Below are 13,876 nucleotides of genomic sequence, written 5' to 3' on the forward strand. Positions count from 1 at the left end.
CTCATGGTCATGTCTCTCATTACAACTTCCAGTGAAACAGAAAGTACTTTTCTCAACAGGTGCCACATTCTTCACAGGAATTTTGTGTTCTGAGCTGGATTTCTGCAGTTGGAAAGGTGGAAGGAAAACTCTGACTTCTCCATTTAAGGCACACACCTGTGACTGGCATTATTTGGGCCCTGGACCTAAACTAAGTTGGATTGTTTTTTTCCCATTGCTGACTGCAGCTTGGACAAAGACAATTTTCTTTGTAAAGGGGGAGTTTCCCCTGAGAGAAAAGTAATATATTCAAGTTTGTAAATAAAAAACCCCAAACATCCAACCCCAAAACAAGAACTCCAAGACATGGTAGGAAAACTCAGAAAATCAGCCCACTCTTAAAAGAAGCAGCAGGTCAGCAGGTTGCTCTGTGAGACAGAGGTTGAAGTAGTTTTGCCCATGAGTGCTGTTGCTCTGTGCTTTAACTGCGAGAAAAGGTAGGCTCAAAATTTGTTGTCTTAAGAAAAAAAAAAAAAAAAAAGACCAAAAAAACCCAGGTCATTAGAGGATTTTTTCCCCCCTAATTTGAGTGGTTTTCATTTACTGTAATAGAGAACACTCAAGCATGTACACAAGAGCTAGTTTACAATTTCAATCCCCTGATGGTTTCCTGCTATTTTTATTAAAAAAATGTATTTTTTTTCCAGTAGTACTAAAGGTATTGGAAATATCTTAAAACAATAAACCTCATCCTCTCTGTCATTGGGGTTTATTCTGAGGGGAGAAAATACCCTTTTTGTTCACCAGTTGTGCTCACAAAAAGCAATTTCTAAGCCCTGCTGAATCTGTTGGAACATTTGTGGGCCAGTGCTTTGCCTGAAGGACTTTGTCAGCACTTAAATAAGGGCTGGGAAAGAGGCTTTACCTCAGCTAATCTAATTGTAACACAGTACAGTGTTTTGTGTGTTTTCTGGAATAATTTTGAACACCACTAAAAATGTGGTTTTTCCTGTTAAAAGGAGGAATGATCCTAATCTAAAAGGCCCTCAGCACCTTACTTTATTTTACACCATTTTTTTTTTTTTTTGGTTAAGTCTGCTCAATTCCAACTTCCTGCAAGTGAAACAACTCTGTAGAAAGATCAGGAGTGGCAAACAACTCCATGTGAGCTCCTTAGAGACTTAACTTTCTCTGGTACTGATTCACCTGTGATGAAACCAGCCCATGTCTCTGCATAATAAATCTTCATTTTTCAAAAAAAACCCATAAATGACAGTTAAAACATTATTGAAGAAATGTGCAGATAATAGTTTTGTTGAAAATCTTTTTGATGTCATTTTTTTACAAGACTACTTGAGAAGTCATGTCTCAGCCCAGTGCTCTCGTAAATTCAAGGTTTAGATTTGGAGGGCTTTTAGGATAAAGTTGTTGAAGTATTATTAGTAGATGTTAAATTTTGGGAAAGCATTTGAATGGGTTCAGGTTTTAAATTTCCTTCATAATTTGGGCAAATACAGACCATTTTTTGGAAGTGTTCAAAGACCACAAAGCTGTCTCTCGTCTCTAAGAAAAGGCTCTCAAACACATTGGTGTCATTGATGCTTTCAACACATAGACCACTGCTGATTTGTTCAAAATGCTCCCACTTATTTCCAGTTAATGATGGAAATGCTGGGATCTATTTTCTTTTTTCCAATTAAATAGAAACCTTCACCTGGCTCAGTCCCAGTTTCTATTCCCTGAAAACATCTTTCATGTTCTCTGACAAATCTCCTGACATTGCTAAGACAAGCTATCATTTCCTGAGGTCCTCAAGCAAGGTGAGACCTGTTTGGTTCTTGGATGGCTGCTAACAGGGGAAATTCACTGGCCTGCAGGACGTGATTACGATCACCACGTGGAGCACTCTCTGCAGCTGGTGCTGGTGCTACAGGGTGTTCTGTTCAGCCTTTTGGACTGCAGAGCAAAGCCCATTCTCTCACCCCTCCTTAAGATCTCCCAGATATGGTTACGCCGCCCTCTTTCAGTGTGCCTGGAGTGATGTTTAATCCTCTGTGCATTTCATCGAATTTCACTTATCGTCATTATTGATGAGTGACACAGAGGTTAAATGATTTGCATCAAGACATTTTGCTTAAAAAAAAAAAAAAAGAATAAAACAGAATACATCAGTTTTGAGTCCATGGAGACACTTTTCTCAGATGCCAATCAGATGGGTAAGTGCAGCAGGCAGGTACCTTCTCAGAGGGCTGCTTTGCCAGTTGGGAAAGGGGCCCAGTGGAGCCACCTGGAGATTTCCAAGTTCGTGCTGTACAGTAACAGTGGCAGAAAGGGAGAAGCACGTTTGCTTCTTGCAGCTTGGCTGAGCCGCAGAGCCTGGGAGTGCCTTTGCTCTGAGCTCTACAGCCAAGGGCAGGATGCTGGTGCTGCCAAAGGGTGGGGCAGCCCACCTACAGACTCCAGGCCTGGGGCTGGAGTGCATTTCCAGGCTTGCTGCAAATCTGTCCCAGCTGCGTTCCTCAGCTGCTGTCACTGCCACAGTCATTTCCATGGGTACAGGTGGCTGGAGCTTTCTGGTCACAGCACCTTCCCAGGGCATGGCTGCTTGCACGACTGGCCAACCAAGTAGTCGGCAAAAGAGGTAACAGAGCTAAAAATAGTGCTCTTGTTCAAGTCCTTTATGTGAAGCTCTACAGCCCTAAATTCTTCAAAAATAGATCTCTCTTACACCCTCATAAGCATAACTTCATTTTGTTTTTGTCATGGCCAGTTACACCTTATGGCCCGTGGAATTTTCCAAGTGGAAGACACACTGGGAGACACAAAGCCATGAAGAAAATTAGCCCTGCTTTGTCCAGAGTTTTACTTCCTTCCCTGCTGCTCTCCTCATTTCATTTGATCTATTTTAACCACTACCACCACACTGGAACACAAACCTTGGTGCTTTGGCCAACATCCAGCTGTGAAATCTGTGCTCTTCTTCTGCATGGTTCACTCTGCAGGTGTCAGGAAAACTGTTCCTCATAGTCCTGAGTCAAAAAATGTCTGTCTGTCAAAGCCTGGCAGAGAAGATGTTTGTATGGGCAGAGCACTGCGGGGTCCTTCCCAAAGAGGAACAGAAAAAAGATAGTGACAGGGGAGAGAGGGGACATTTGTGAAGGTTTTCATCTGTACTCTTTCTATATAGTGAATGGAGAAAGGGAAAGGGAGAGTCCTTTAGAAGACATTCAGAGCATCAGACCAAGCTTGTGCTTCAAAGTGCTTCCTTAAACATCCTTTTTCTATGAAGACTATCCTGGGCTGTACTTATTAAGAGTTAAGGCCAGACAGAGGAATGTAGATCAGAGATATATGTAGTCCCATTCCCTGTTTTTTGGTGCAGAAGCTGCCTTTTGTGGTCTGTTGCTACATCTTCTGCTGCCTGTTGATACCCACCCTAGACATGATGGTAAAGGTTGGATGATACCTCTGACAGGCAGAGGTATCAACCACAGAGTTTGCTTTTTGGTAAGCCATCGACACTTGAAGAGATGTTTCCAGCAAGTGCACTGTATTTGTGTGCAGCAGCTCTTCTAAAGGTGACAGCAGGCATGCCACCATGCCCTCTACATATCTGCCTGATAGGTCAGTGGGGGGAAAATGGAAATAAGGGAGGCAAAGGGACCCATGTTATGAATCAGAAGTGCTGGTGCAGCGGTAGTCACAAACCCAGCATATGTGAAAACATTGCATTGTTCTTTTTTTTTTTTTTTTAACACCAAACATATTTAATATGGCCATTTCAAGTTTTACATGAAGCATAAATCAAAGAGAAATAAGTGTACTGGGCACAACATGGGTTGTTTTGTAGCTTCTAAATTTCTTAAGTGTTAGGTCATTTTACTTACAAGTTAAATGGCTGTCTGCAAGAGACCTTGGTTGGTCATAAATTGTCCTTCCAATAATATAAAACACACCATTTGTTTACCACACGTATGCGCTTCCAAGTAGATCCAACAGCTCGTAAAGAACAGGAGCCCCTATGTCATCCCTACAGAGACCACTGCAATAAAGAGCTGTTGGAATGACTCTGTACTCAGTAAGTGCAATCAGATCCAGAAACAGTAGCTTTTATGGGCTTTTTTCTCCCCTCCAGGAAAACCTGAGATATTAGTGCAATATTAAAGAGCTGTGATGGTTTTACCCAGAGTGGGATCTTACTCTTCCTATGCTCCCACTGGTTTTGGGAGTGGAGTGAGGTTAACACTCACCAAAGAAGGTCAGAATCAGACCTGTTAGGATGTTTTTTTTCATAAGGGATATGATTGATTAAAAAGAAGGTTAATTGAATATTATGCAGCTGCCACAGTAGTATAAACTCCAAGCTCTGGCTTATAAACAACATTTGCTGCAGAAGGGTTATTACCTGCTTACAACTGGAGCAGTAAGCCTTTCGTTCCTTGTTTATTCCTGGATGGTAAAGCAGTAAAAATGCACATGCTGGTACATGACCTCAGGTGGGCTCCTAGGAAATCTTAGCCCAGTTTAAGTAATAAATATGTTCTCACACTGGCAGAGGTGTGCCCTGATTGAACTCTGAAGAGAAATACCAGCTAAAAGCATCATTTGATCTAGATTAGGAACCTACTTTGTTTGAAGTAGAAAAGCAGTAGGAGCTGATCTGAGTCTCCAAAACCTTTTGTCAATAGAAAAGATCTGAACAATTTCCTTTTAATAAAATGACTGCATTTTTACTGTGATTTCTGTAGTTCTTGGACAGTACAGAGGGCTGTGATATTTATCCAATAAATAACAGGCTAACAGGATCACTAACACTTCCACTGACTGAACCTCAGATCATGCTGAGGGTGACCAGATTAGTGTAAGAGATCCACAGGAGTATGGGATTCACCTCGCCCCACTGAACAAGGCGTCTAAGCTGGCCACTTGGGGGTCTCTCTGTAATCATTGAGGAGAGTAACACATGTCTTTCAGAGGAAAAGTCCACCCCATTCCATGTGTCTAACACAGGAAAGATTAATTTCACAAGAGGGATGTGCCAATCTCTTGTCATGGACTTTGAAGGAACCTGGACAGTTCGTCCCATATATAGGAATCCTGAAGACAGGGTGAGGGTTTGTCCCATATGTACCTGATTCTGCCCATCAGCTCAGGAGGAATCCCAAAGAGAGGAAAAGGAGTATATCCCCTTCAGCTGCTTCTGCTTGAAACTGCCGGTTCATTTGCACCAAGTGTAATTCACTGACTCACTGGCCAACTGCTTTGCTCAGCAGCTTTCAATGCAAGCTCATTGCTGTGCCCATGAGGATCACCTGTGAGCCTCCTCACCCTCCCTTAAGGCTCTAGCCCTGTGCACACCTCCACAAAAACAAGTTGAAAGTCAATCTCTTGAGTAGCTGAGCTAACTCTTGCTGCAGCCAAATTAAATCTTTCTCATCAAGCAGCTGGATGAGACTCTAACTAGTCACAACTGATGTATCTATCAGTAGCTCACCCAGTAATTGCTTCCCATCACATACATAATGCACAGATTAATTTCTCCTTTCTCCAAACCCAATATTCAATTTGCCACTGTCATGGCCCATCACAGCTCTGCTAATCTGTCCTATTTCTGTCTCCTTTTGGACAATGACCAAGTCAGTCAACAAGCCATTTTTATCATAAATCTTCTGGTTGACAAATTTGTCCAGCCCCTTGCCCTGAGCCTCTCCCTGCTGCACTGCCATTGTCCTTCAAATCACGTCTGCCAAGAGGCAGTGAAAGACACCTGGGCAGCAGGACTGTGCTTGCAGCACACACTGACCTTGCTGCCTCTCTTTCTGCCACCTCCAGCTCATTAAGTGGAAGCTCTTCAAGGCAAGAACATTCCACAACTGTGCTGTATCACTCACCCTACTAGCTCCTCATCAACAGTTCCTGAGCATCACCAGAGTCCAACTGACAGTGTTGGTGTGTGGTAACGACAAACAAAGACCAACCACCATTTGCAAATAAAAAGAAATAACAACAGACACAATGAATTATGAAAAAAAATTACTTTTTAATGTACAAAAGGTTTATATACAGGTTCAGCATGTTACCTCCATTCTTATGATGTAGAAAACAGCTAAAAATGTTCTTAGGATATAAATTTGACAGAACAATTCACCTACAGTACTTTTAGTAATGATGTCTTCTATACATAATATATACAGTGCTGGAAAGATTATTATAATACTTTTTCAGTAAATGAAGGAAGACCACCACTGGAAAGTCCAAAAAAATCTCAAGTCATTGGAGATTTGGTTTTGCTTCTGTATTTCAACTTTTGCTAATGGGATATCTGTGAGGAGGGACTCAGGAGCCATTGTTGCCCTATGCAGCTGTTAAAAAAGTCATTAGCAATCAAAGACACACAAAAGCCTGATCCATCTCAGCATAGGGGATGCCCTGTTGTACTCCAAGTGTCCAGGACAACATACAATGTCCTAAAACATGTACTGCCCTCTTTTCATAAATGCGAAGGCAACGGCAAGGTCAGTAACTGCAGAATATATACAGCAAACTATAAAACAATCCCTTTAAACACAACTTTCACAGGAGACACAAATAAACAGCCAGGCACCTTGCTTTGATTCCCTGTCCTCATGCACCCTGGACATCAGCAGGAATCATTGAGGGGTGAAAGGCAGGGCTGAGAGCACCCTGTGTGCACCCTCTGCATTTGGGATGAGGATGATGAGACTGCAGGATGCTGAGCAGCACCTCTCAGCACCAGCTGTAGCCAGGGATCCCTGGCAGCAAAGCTGTCCCGATCCACCACTGCCAAGCACAGCTCCTGCCTACTTGATGTCACAGAGTTTGCGTGGAGGTAGCACATGGCATTTTCATGTCAGCTCCTGGTGATACTGGGAAGAGTGATCCTGACATCAGTTTGTGCAAAAGGAAAGCAAAGACACCAGAAAACACCCTTATAGAGCTGTCCTGGTCTTGTGCAGGGACAGAGTCAGGTGCAATTGTGAACATGACACTGATATGACAGGAAGATGGGAAGGAAAGAGTGAAGCTCTACAGATGCTTACTCAGTCCAGCTGTAAGAACCTGGGGGGGGATGTCACACTTGTTCCCTGCCCTTCAACGTATGGGGTACAAAGTATTTGAGGCTATGAGAGCAGGATGAGAGGGGCTGTCCTTGTCCAATGCAGTCTGAAGTTAAGCATGGACTCCTCCCAAGTACATGCACCCCACTGCTTCTACCCTTTTGTCTAACGACAGCAAAAATAAATAATACAACAAAGATAACTTACTGGCAGGTGGGACTGTCCTGGAAACAGCTGATCACTATTAGGAGTAGTTATATTCTGGTGGAGAATTTGACTTCAGGGGGTCCTGCTTCTCCCATCTCTTCCCCAGTGATGGTTCCAAGAGATTCCCACTGACCAAACTACTATTCGGACTCAAATACCTGTTTTGAGACTATACACATGTTTAGTGCTGCAGGTGCAGTCTGCTAGTGCAGGTGCTGCAGGCTGCAGGTGTGGTCTGCTAGTCAAATGAACAACTCAGGTTGACCATGGTATATTTTTTGGATACAGCAGGTTTTTTCATGCTGTGGGACATGTTAAGCCAGCACTGGGTGCATGCCAACAAGCCTGCTTGTGGGGCAGGGTGTTTTGGCTTATGCATGGCCCCACATCAGTGCAGCAAGGCACCTGTTGTGCACATGGAGCCTGGACAGAACCCTGCACTGAGCACATCACACAGACAAACCCTGGCAGATTAACCTGTTCCCCTGGTGCTGCCACAGTGCACAGTGGGCTGGAACGATCCTAAAAGTCTCTCCATCACCATCACTTGTTTATGTGAGCACCTCAGCATGGAAAACCCACCAGAGAGTGAAGCTGCTACAAAGCTGCACAGGGACCCAGTAATGTGTGCTCCAGCACTCTGACATTGAAGATGCATGTGGGGCACTTGCAGAAAGTCACTGTGTTCAGAAGGTGCAAAGTTATGCATGTGTGTCAGTCTGCACACCAGAGCCTTCCTGCCACGGGGGATTATTTCCCAGTGATTGCTGTTCCCAGACCTCTGCTCCACTCTGCACATGATATAAACCACGTTGTAAACACATCTGATCAAAGTGTGCATTCACCTTTTATGTGTCTCATCAATGTGTCTTTCCAATGTTTTCTCAGAAACACCACTATGTTTTTATAAATGTACATTTTATATACGCTTCTGACAATACACTATATTTGATTTTTAAAGGAAGAGAGGCCTTGGCTACTTAACAAGAAAGCATGGTAAGGCACTTTGCTGAGAAGCCATTTGGAAACGTTGCTCTTTGCAAGGTACAAAGGTATTTACGGTATAAAACAATACTGCTGGCAGAGGGCTTGTTTGGAGACGTAACTAAACCCTACTCTCATCAGAGCAGAATGCATAGTATGGCTTTTATTCTAACCAAAACCGCATCCTCCCATTTCTTTCTGGGATCGGTTAAAAACGGAATTTTTTTGCAAATGTAACTAACGGAAAAATGATGGGGAAGGCTATTTACAGAGCTTCCCAGAAGGGAGGGTTTCATCTCTAACCACCCTCATGCTGTCTCCTAGCTTGGTGGTGATACCGTTCAGTGCTCTGGGAAACCAAGCCAAAAAAATAATACTAGAAGTGCACCCTTGTGGTACTGAACTGCCTGCATATAGTTTACATAATTCTGTACACAGACTTTAAAAAAATTTTATTTTGAAATCCTTTAATGTATTTAACACTTATAAAAAAACCCTACTCTATTGAAACAGATTATTTTTGAAAAGCACATTCATACAACTGCTTCATGCAGAGCCCCTTGGATAGCACCAAGGCCTTGTGCTTTACTGTTACGACATCATGTTTAGAAATTTACTCTCTTCTGCCAGCGTGGTTAGCATGGAGCTCATATCACCTATTGCCATATTGCTTATCCCCGCAGGTATGGTTGGCAGTGTCAGAGAGTTTCGTGGAGTTGTCAGGCGAGAGGAGTTCTGGGAGAGGTTCTGCAGGATACTGGGGCTCAGGGTTCCCGACATCAGGCTTGAATGGTCCCCATCGTCCATGATGGCATCAAAATCTATCTGGGGCGGCTCAAGACCTTGAGAGTCCACTGTGCTGGACACCTGGTTTGTTCCTGGGGAAGGCAGAGTGGCTGGCTTGCTGTTCTGTGTGCACTGCTGCTGCCTGACCCGACAGTCTGTGTGGTTATCAAAGCCGTTGTTCTGCTCATACATGTGGATTTGGCCGTAGTAGTACATCAAGTTGTTGTCCCTCGTGCCGTCCGCGCACTGCTGGGCTGGTGCCAGCAACATGTCGCTGGTTCTTTTATGCATGGCCTCTGTTGTCTCCTGGCCAGGGCTGATGGTGCTCGTAGGATGGGGAGTTCTCATGTAGCCCAGCTGCTGGGCGGTGCGGACCCCTCGGGGTCTGCTGCCTGGGTTTGGCTCCGGTGGAGGATGAGGCTGGATCATGCCAGGCGGATATGCCTGCGCAGCTGAACCCATCACGCTCTGCTGAGGCTCAAAATTGGGCTGATTGGAGGTCATGATGGGCTGAGGAAAGGTCTCCTGAGCCACAGGGAAGTTCAGGTGACTTGGCTGAGATGAGTAGTTCTGCTGACTCGGTTCGTGCATGACCTGTCCCAGCACTGTGTGCTCACTGTTGCTCCTGGCCATCAAAGAAGGGTTGGCCGCCATGTCCACTTGCTGAGGGTGAAGGTGGGGTCCAGACTTTGCTGCCATGTTGCTACAATTAGGAGAGATCTGATTTGGGTTGCCGCTGACTGCATTGGGGCTCAGCATCTGATGTGGTTGGTTATACCCTGTGTGCAAGCCCATATCGGAGTTCATGCTGGGACCTAGGCTCACGTGCTGCTGCCGCAGCTGCATGCAGTTTAGCCTCTGCCCATCCATGCCCATGTTTCTCTGCATAAAGCTCTGCTGTGTTGCATTCATGCTGTTGTCTGGCAGCTGCATCTGCTGCTGGTTGTAGTTCTGGTACTGACCGAAGTTCTGCTTCTGCTGGACCACCGCTAAATTCCCTTGTGAAAACTGCTGCTTTGACTGACTGGACATGATATCAACTGTGCCCGAGCTGACTTCATTCCACTGGACAGGCATGTTATTTTTATTCATGTCTGAGGAAGTATCAAAACTCATGGAACACTCTGCCATCATGGGTCCCAAGTGGCTCATACTTGCCTCTGCCACCGCCATCCTGCGCTGGCTGGGCAAGGCTGGAGGTTGCAGCTTCCCAGTTCCTTGGTAGTTCTGCATCTCATTGCTGTACCCCACGGAAGTGCTCTCGGCCACTGTCCCATTGTTCTGGGATTTGATGTACTGTACCACATCATCTGGCAGCATAATGTCATCCTCTCCAATGGGCACATCTGTCTCCCCGGACATGGCTTCCATGGTGATGTTTTCACTGATGCTCAGTGGCCGGGGTGAGTAGGTGTGCCGGGGCAGGCTCCCATCTGAGCGCCCATAGCTCTGGAGACCAAAATTCCTCCTGTCTGTGGCATGTGGAAGATGGAATGGGTTCACACTGTTAGTGCTGTTGAAGCGGTGAACTCGTGGGAGAGCCTGGGGGTCTCCAGGAGGTCTCCTCACTGGGTCGCTTGCCCGTCTCGTGCAGTTGCCCTGCACCTCATGGGGAAATGCTGGAGCTGATGGGTAGCCATGGGTGTTACCATCACTGCAACGCCTGGGGCCTGGTGGGAGGCGGATGGAGGGCAAGGTGGGGTCTGGTCCATCCATAAGTGAGATCCTGTTCTTCAGGGTCATCCTCTCCATGTTTGGCAGGGGAGTCGGAGGAGGGCCCCCTGTGGCAGCAGCGTACTTGGCTTTCAGCCTGTAGTGCTGAGCTGGTGTGAGGTTCAGCAGACCCGGCATCCCACTGCACTGGCTCGCCTCACTCGACCGGCGGGAGGCATCCGTGGAAATGGGGTCATAGGAGTCAGCAGAGCTCGTGTTGTTGGGGCGGTGTCCGAGATGCGAAGCCTCACTGGAGCGGCGGCTGGAGAAGTACGGGGAGATCCCTGAGGATCGGCGGCTGACAGTGTAGGCAGAGCTGACGGTGCTTGTTGTACTGTCACGGCGCTCGTTGAGTTGGTTCAGCATTGTAACCTCGTTGACAGACAGCTCCATTATTCTGGGGTTAGGCAGCACAGCAGAAGAACCACCACTGTTTTCTAGAACAGAGCCTGAAAGAAAGGTTGCAGGGAAGGAAAAGGTTTAGTTAGCTGAGAAATTTCACTATGTAGTATTCTAGGTGCCAGAATATAGACCCACAAAGCCACCCTCAAATATTTCATGGGAGTGATGATGAGTTTCATGTGGCGCTAGTGAATTCAAAACTTCATTTCTAGCTCTATATTCATGAAAAGGGAGCAAGAAGTCTGGGGAGAGAAGTTAAGAAATCCCTGCTGAAGAGTGTTTGTAACATGTACACCCCTTATACTCAGCTTCTGAGGAAATGTCTCCACATGGGCTTCCCTCAGTAGGACGAAGGTAGGACTGGTGTGAACAGTGCCACAGGGACACCACACAGCTACAACCACAGCTACTCTCTGGGACAGATGCACAGCAGTCAGGGAAAGCAGGTCAAGAGCCCAAAGGCTGATGTTCAAAGGCTCTTCCAAGAGCAACCCAAGAATCTCTCAGATCTAGTATAACCCAGGCACTATGCCTTTGGATTTCTTGGCAAAGTTAGAGGACCTCTAGAGGGTTCAAAAAAATGCTTTTACCAGGACTCACCAGCCAGTGGGAAAGAAGCATATGAAGCTGGAGGCAACAGCCAGGAGCTTCTGAGTGACAAAAGGCCTGTCAGAGCAAGATTATGGAGGGAGGTCTTGTCTGGATTGCTGCTGTGCTCCAGTGGTCTCCCAAGGAAGCACATTAGCCCTTGGGGAATTGCTGCTAGAAAAAATGTAAGCACTCTTGCGGCTGTAACTGAGACAATGGGGACAGCTGTGTCTGATTCTGGGCAAGCTCAGAAACAAGGACACCAAAACCTCTGTCTCCCTTCATAGGTCTGTAGAACTAAGCACCTGGGTTTCTCTTGCACATCACCAGATGGCTGTGTTTACACTCAAGCTGTCCATTTTACCTGACATCTTTATCTACCAAAGCATGACTCAGAGGCAATAAGGAATGATCCTCATTCCTCCAGGGCAGACGCTTGGTTATGAAACCAGAGTCAAACTCTGAAATGTTCCTACAGGACATGGTCCAAGCCCAGGGCTTACCATTTCCTGAGATGGGAGGCAGCTTGGTGTTTCTGGCTTGTGGAGCTGGGCTCACCCATGAGCAGGAATCCTTAACTGTCTTGAGTTTCTCTTTCTTGAGCTGTTCAAGTCGTTGCATCGTCGTCATGTGTTTCCTTAGCTGCAGGCTGACCGCCGAGTTACCAGATGAGACTGTTGAGTCCACGACAGGAGCGTTGTCATCCAGTGCTGTCAGATCTCCCAGACTTCCCCCGCTGTGCATGTTCATTTCTACTCCACTGTCATTGTTGTTGGTGCTGCCAAGGGGTGATGGCTCACTGCTGCAAGACGACTGGCCACCAGGACTGGACTGACACATCTTGTGAAGGGAAAAGAGGAAAAAGTTGGGCAGGTGAAAACATGGATGGAAAGAAATCAGGAGCCCAACATCCCATGTTAGTCCTGGAGGCTAGGAGAGCTCCTATCCTAGGCTCTACCCTATCTTGTTACCCCTCCCCTCCCTGCTGCAGCAGGATCTCAGCTCTTCCAAAAGGCAAGTGCCTCCTCCCTGTGAGAGGAAGATGGGACAGCACCCCACATCTGGAAAAACCATGGTGATTCAACTGCAAGATGGAGAGAAACCAAATGCTATCCCTCCAAAAGAAGGACAGAAGTTTCTCGAAGAAAAGCAGCATGTCACCTGGTTGTGCAAGGTATACTGCAGCAAACACTGGCTTATCTAACATGGGATCAAGGTTTAAGTATTTCAGACACAACATATTTCTGTCTTTAAAATACCCTAACATATAATTATGCTAGCTGACAAACTTCCCTGCCAGATAAAAACCTGGCTCACTGTTTGCAAACTCCCACTTTCAGATAAGCTAGATAAGCACCATAAATATTTATTTTATTTACATTAGGAATGTAAACTACTCACATTGAGTAGTTTATTTGCAGCAGACACTATATGGTCTGAACTTGCTCTGCTGCTGCTACCAAACAGGATGCCTGGCTTTTCTGCTCCAGGCCCATGCTCTAGCAAAAAATGGGAGTGCTGAAAAGGCAAAGTACTCTGCCCTGGGCCAAGGTGGGAATGCGGAGTGCTGCAGTGTTGTTACTTTACTCCATAGCAGCCCGCCATGGGCAGGGTTGACTGGCTCTGATTGCTCTTCAGTCTAGATGATAGAGATTGCAATCCCAATATTTAATGGCAAGTTGTGATGCTGGGAGAAAGGTGGCAAAGGGAATCCTTGGGCACTGCATCCTCCCCCTTTCTGCACTCAAGCAAATTTCTCCTATCCCTCCCCACTGCCCCACATACTTCTACTTCCATCCTGTGAGGGTTAAATGGAGACAGAGATCTGCAGGAGATCATGCTTTATACAGTTATTTTAATACAAAGGATTTTTTTGCTCACCTTAGTACCGACTGTCCTTAGGAAGGTAGAGTAAGGAAGGGTAAGTGGGAATAAAGAACAGGTTGTTAGGACAAAGACAGCATTAACAAAAAGGACCAGGTTAGTAAAAGGAGGAAGAGGGAAATGCAGAATACAGCACAAATTACCAGCATATCCCCCACTCCCATACCCCATCTTCCCTACCTTCCCTCTTCGAGGGCACAAATAAAAGCTCCTAGGAGAGACTTTCTACTTGTTTCCATGGGTTTGGGGTGACA

At 45.9% G+C, this 13,876-nt stretch overlaps 1 protein-coding gene and 1 long non-coding RNA gene across 10 annotated transcripts in view; one reads left to right on the plus strand and one right to left on the minus strand.

Annotated features, from left to right (window-relative positions):
* Positions 1-1,783, plus strand: part of LOC137476940 (uncharacterized) — a 44,430-nt gene extending 42,647 nt beyond the window's left edge. Inside the window, exon 6 of one of the 2 annotated variants that reach the window (XR_011000733.1) lies at positions 60-1,783. This is a non-coding gene — a long non-coding RNA (uncharacterized lncRNA). The remainder of the gene's footprint in view (positions 1-59) is intronic. The other variant, XR_011000734.1, reaches the window with a different exon arrangement.
* A 4,216-nt stretch (positions 1,784-5,999) lies between these two features.
* GLI2 (GLI family zinc finger 2) overlaps positions 6,000-13,876 on the minus strand; it is a 204,853-nt gene continuing 196,976 nt past the window's right edge. For all 8 annotated transcript variants that reach the window (XM_068195421.1, XM_068195423.1, XM_068195422.1 and 5 more), the window contains 2 exons: positions 12,242-12,578; positions 6,000-11,197 (listed from right to left, as the gene is read on the minus strand). In XM_068195421.1, the coding sequence (XP_068051522.1) occupies positions 8,841-11,197; positions 12,242-12,578 (2,694 nt within the window). In that variant the 3' untranslated portion in view covers positions 6,000-8,840. The remainder of the gene's footprint in view (positions 11,198-12,241; positions 12,579-13,876) is intronic.

Source organism: Anomalospiza imberbis, chromosome 7 (genome assembly GCF_031753505.1).
Source record: "Anomalospiza imberbis isolate Cuckoo-Finch-1a 21T00152 chromosome 7, ASM3175350v1, whole genome shotgun sequence".
Lineage (NCBI taxonomy): Eukaryota > Metazoa > Chordata > Aves > Passeriformes > Viduidae > Anomalospiza > Anomalospiza imberbis.